Source organism: Apaloderma vittatum, unplaced genomic scaffold (assembly GCF_000703405.1).
Source record: "Apaloderma vittatum isolate BGI_N311 unplaced genomic scaffold, ASM70340v1 scaffold13561, whole genome shotgun sequence".
In the NCBI taxonomy this organism is placed as follows: Eukaryota; Metazoa; Chordata; class Aves; order Trogoniformes; family Trogonidae; genus Apaloderma; species Apaloderma vittatum.
The window spans coordinates 1-5,282 of NW_009697433.1; the positions used below are offsets into that span (position 1 = coordinate 1).

Below are 5,282 nucleotides of genomic sequence, written 5' to 3' on the forward strand. Positions count from 1 at the left end.
TTCAACCTCGAAACCGGCGCATTTTCATTTCTAACCCTGCAAGTGCCGGTGCGTGAACGGATCCCTGCTCTCGAGGGGAGCCTGTTGGCCGGAGCTGCGGAGGTGCCGCCGCCTGTCAGCTGAAGCGCCTTTGCCTTAAACGCAGTTTTAGTACCAATGAGCTAATAAAACATTCAAATATTTTTACCATAAATAAGTGAATAAGTGAGTCTTAATGCTTCCACAGAATTGAGGTATTTGTTCTCCAAATGACGCAGTCAGTGTTTTAAGCCCGGTTATTGTAACTAGAAATGTGACATTTGAAATATTTGTAGCTCGGAAGATGAGGTGGATGTGCTCTTACACGGCACTCCGGACCAAAAGCGGAAGCTGATACGGGAGTGCCTGACTGGGGAGAGTGAGTCTTCCAGTGATGATGAGTTCCAAAAGGAGATGGAAGCTGAACTGACCACAACCATGAGGACTATGGAAGGCAAATGGAAATCTCCAGAAACAGGTAAATTACATTTAAGAGCATATGAAATCAAGAGTTAAATGGTGTCCATTAAGGCATGAAGTTAATGTATTGTAGCTGGAGGGGTGTGTGGTGATAGTCTGGTTGCATTTCAAGCCTACAGAAAATCTTGAAATGGCTGCTTGCTTCTGCAAATCTGATATTTAGGTTTAGGTTGTGCAGATAAGGCAGAGCACTTCTGGATGGAGTAACTGGGAAGTGAAGGTTTGTTCTGCGCTGTATCCTTGCTGTCCTTTTGGTGAGATGTTCTTACCGCTTCTAATTTCACACATAGGTACTTCCTCAAATGCTGAACAGATTGGACCTACCACCACTTCAAAATATTATGATGACATTTACTTTGATTCCGATTCAGAGGATGAGGATAAAACAGGTAAATGGCCAAGGAGATGGGAGAGGAGGACGTCGTTACAGTAGCATGGTCTCAGTTCCTGTAGAATCTTCTCGGGGGGTCAGGGGGCTGTTCCTGAAGGCTGCCTTTTGTGGGGAATTACCAGCCTACATCATCACAGTGTGCTTCCTGCAACTTTATGATGTATCCCAATGTAGGTGAGGTGTGTTAATGCTTTGGGGTGATGCATTTGGAGAAGACATGAGCTAGACCTTTATGTTTTAATTTAGATTTAGCTCGAATATGGAAAAGAGAAAACAAAAGAACTGGTATTTTGATTGTTTAAGTAACTAATCATTGTATGTTTGATGGACATAACATGTGCTTGCACAAATCTTTCCAGTTACACAGGACATCCGGAAAAACAGAAAACATGAGCAGCGTCGGATTCTTTCCAATGATGAACTGCTGTATGACCCAGAAGAAGACAGTAGAGACCAAGAGTGGGTAGACTCACAGAGGAGGGGGTAAGAGATCACAGATATTTGAATTCTAGGATGCTTAACCTAAACTGAAAAATGTAAATGAAAATGGTAAATACAGAGAAGAGGTCTATGCTGTCAGCTCCATGCAGGAAAAAGATTTTTATTTAGAATTCACAGCATATGAAACTTAAAAGGCCGTAAAAGTTTTTTGTGTGTGTAATGGAAGTTCAGTCTTCAAAATTACACAGTTCTAAAACTTGCAATCTCCTAAAATCAAGACTTCCTAGTTCTGAACACCAGTTTTGTCTGTAGATCTCATCTAAATAACTGCGCTGTGGGTGAAGATGTTGTGAGATACTTTGATTGCTAAATTAATATCTGTTCCTGCAAAATACTGCATTTCCAGTTTTGGAAAACTTCAAATTTAGTAAGCCCCAAAATGAACAGGAACAGCAAAAGGCTGCTTTTCCGAGGGTATTTTGAAGGGTAGAGTAGAAAAATAGTTGTTGCAGCAGATGTAAAATTTTCCATGTGAACCCTTAGAAAAGAGTAACATTAATGTGTGTTGCCTGCAGAGATTTCATCTGAGATGACCTGCCTCGTCAGAGGAGGGGGTTATTAGGCACAAATTCTCATGCCAGATGTATCTCACCAAATGAAGACACTTCCATGTGTTTCTGCCCAGTTTATTTGTGTGCGTTGAGTCAGTGAAAAAGATGCCCAGAGGAGCCAAATATTAATTGCTGTATTTTAATATAAAATAAGTTTGACAGTTGAATTGATATGCCTGACAGCAAGGGCAGGTAATTTCACTTCTTGTCTCTCCTTCCTCCTTTCTTGAATCGGTAGGTACCGTAACCAAAGAAGAGCGCTGCCGTCGCAGCAGCAGCGACAGTCAAAACCTTCAGCTGTTCCAAACAGTGATGCTGTTTTGAATTGCCCTGCTTGCATGACAACATTATGCCTGGACTGCCAGAGGTAATTAGTGAGCACTAAGAGGTCTTTTCGTAATGTCTTTTTTTTGGTCAGCAGTTTTTTCAGTGTACTCCATTTCATCAGTTCCTTTGATCGAGCCTGTCTTGCAAGATGGCACTAATAAAGAGAAGGCAGGTGTATATGCATCAGATTTAGGGGTGAATGCTAGTTTGCTAGAATAACGATCAGTTTAACCTGCAGCATGGAGATGAGGAAGGACTGGGTAGAACTTTAGCAGGTTGGAGAAGGTAAACTATTAAAAAGGAAATAATTAATGGAGACAAACAGGCAGTTCAGGCTGATTTTTTTATTTAAATGTTGACTTGGTGTTCAGAGGCATAAAACTCTTCCAGGTTATTTTTGTGCAAAAGTGCCTTGTAGAGGTGAGGATTAAGTGAAATTGAGATAGTGTATTCTTACTTGGTTCAAGCTGACAGAAAACAGCCCATATTTATTGTGAGATTGGGTTTTTTGTGGCTTTAATAAACTGAAATAGCTCAGCACAGCGTTGCACAAGCAGTAAAGCCAGCAGAAATCAAGACAGGACTTCTGCAGCCACCTGTTATGCTGGTTTAAGCCGTGGTAAAAGCTGCAGCCTGAGGAACATTGTGTTGAATTGAATTGAACTGCAGCCCTGAGGTTTGCTACGTGCTCCAGCTACACAGGTGTTACACTGAGGACAACTGAAAATACATTTTATATTTTATTATAGAGATGCTTTTTCAAGTGTGATGTGTCAGTGTTTGTTTTTTATAAATAAGGAGTTTCAGGCTTGCAAAACATTCTAGAATCATAGAATCATTAAGGTTGGAAAAGACCTCTAAAATGATCTAGTCCAACTGTCTATCCAACACTACCATGACCACTAAACCGTGTCCTGAAGTGCCACATTTACATGTTTTTTGAGCACTTCCCAGGAACGGTGACTCCACCACTTTCCTGGATAGCCAGTTCCAATGCCTTACCACTCTTTCAGTAAAGAAATTTTTCCTAATATCTAATGTAAACCTCCCCTGCTGCAACTTGAGGCCATTTCTTTTTGTCCTATCACTTGATACCTAGGAGAGGAGACCAACACCCGCCTCACTGCAACCTCCTTTCAGGTAGTTGTAGAGAGCAGTGAGGCCTCCTCTTCTCCCGACTAAACAGTCCCAGCTCCCTCAGCCACTCTTCATCAGATGTGTTCTCTAGAGCCCTCACCAGCTTTGAAGGATATAAATGCCAGTAGTTGAGCCATTTGCACGCGTACCTGTGTGATCTTTTGCCTGTCATGAGCTGTACGTAGCAACATGTAGTTCTGTAGCACCAATACCATTGTGCTCTGGGTGTTTATTTCAGCAAGAATCAGTGTTCTTAAAAATGCCTTCAACCCGAGACAGAGGATTACAATTTTTTAAATTATTTTTGTTGTTGTGGGTTTTGTTCTGTTTATAAAACTTTACATGTGGCTTCAGCCCTTTGGCGTAGTACTTCCTATCTTTAATCCCTTTTCCAGTGATGATAACCAATTTCTTGGAAGCAGAGTTTTACCAGGGATCTGACTTGCATTTTCTCCCCTTCTCCATAGACATGAATCTTACAAAACACAGTATAGAGCAATGTTTGTGATGAACTGCTTTGTTAACAAAGAGGAAGTTCTGAAATACAGAAAGAAGCAAAAGAAAAGAAGTAAGAAAATGAAGCACAGCAAAGAAACTACCTCTGTACAATCAAATCAAGAAGAGGAGGAAGTGTATCATCCAGTATTGTGTAATGAGTGCTCAACTGAAGTGGCAGTAATGGATAAAGATGAAGTTTTTCACTTCTTCAATGTTCTGGCCAGCCACAGCTGATGTGCAAAAGCAGGGGAAAAAAAACTCCTGAGCTGTTTAAGGCTGCGTGAAGTATGAGAAATGCAGGCGTGTTAGCCCTTTTTAAATACGGTCTTTAAAATGTACATTTTCATCAGAGAGCTTTACAGTGGTTGGATTTTTGCCAAGTTTACGAAAGGAGTGCAGTTAACTGCGTGCATTTTGAGAGCCACATTCTTTCACAGTCAGGTGTTTCTGTCATTGAGGATTTAAAGGTTTGTAAATGTAATGTCAGATCTGTGTGTTATGATCGTTCCTTTTATATACACTGTCTGTTATTGCAGTATGTATTAGTTACTGTGTAGTAACTGGTTTACCGTAGCTACACTGGGCATTTCTTTAGCATGTGGTGAACAAGTCTCAGTTGAGTTGTTGAGCTTCTTTAGGCTGGTATTCTTGGTAGATTTGTACACAGGTAGGTTTGATAAACAAGAATTGTTTATATTCTTGGCCCATTAAGAACTCAAAAAGAGAAACTCTGCAGAGTGGAACGTTAGCTTGTATTGAGTTTTCTGGCATGGTCATTTAAATCAGCATACTAACGCTTAATAATACAGTTAAGAGCTTTTGTTAATGTAAATATGTATATGAAGAAAATACTGGACGTTTTTGTTGTCCTTTTTTCTTTCTGATGACACATTTTAAGAAGAGACTTAGGGTCAGATCTATGACTATAGAGCTACTTTGTATGCTTTTTCTGTTCTTTTCCATATGTTTACAGCTGCGTTATGGAAGCATAAAGAGCTTCTGCTACTTGATTTTTAGACTTCTTCCTTAGTCTCTGAAGCACTACAATGCTAACAAGGGATCCTTCCCTCTTCCTCCAGGAATGCTTCCAAGAGTTGAACTCTTGTTTTGTATTAGCAAGCAATGTCTCCTCTTTATAGCCTGATATTTTTTAACACTTCACTTTGAACAAGGGTCTGTCTATCTCTATCTATGAGATTCTTTCTGAAAAAGAATCTCACCTTTATGCTTTTCCTTTTAATACTACTAGAAATAATTGGTTATATGCACTTTGAGGAATTGTCAGAAATGTTTAAACTGAGGAGGCAGCAACCTGAGGAATATACTATTGTGCTATAGGTTATAATAAAATCTTGTGACTCTGGTTACCTTTTGCAGTC

At 40.1% G+C, this 5,282-nt stretch overlaps 1 protein-coding gene across 1 annotated transcript; it reads left to right on the forward strand.

Moving 5' to 3' along the window:
* Window positions 1-314: 314 nt before the first annotated feature.
* EAPP (E2F-associated phosphoprotein) lies at window positions 315-4,253 on the forward strand (the record flags this gene model as incomplete). Its single annotated transcript, XM_009877632.1, has 5 exons — window positions 315-496; window positions 789-887; window positions 1,249-1,372; window positions 2,180-2,308; window positions 3,873-4,253. Coding segments are annotated over 5 exons (799 nt in total), but the record flags the coding sequence as incomplete, so codon positions are not given.
* Between the last annotated feature and the right edge of the window lie 1,029 nt (window positions 4,254-5,282).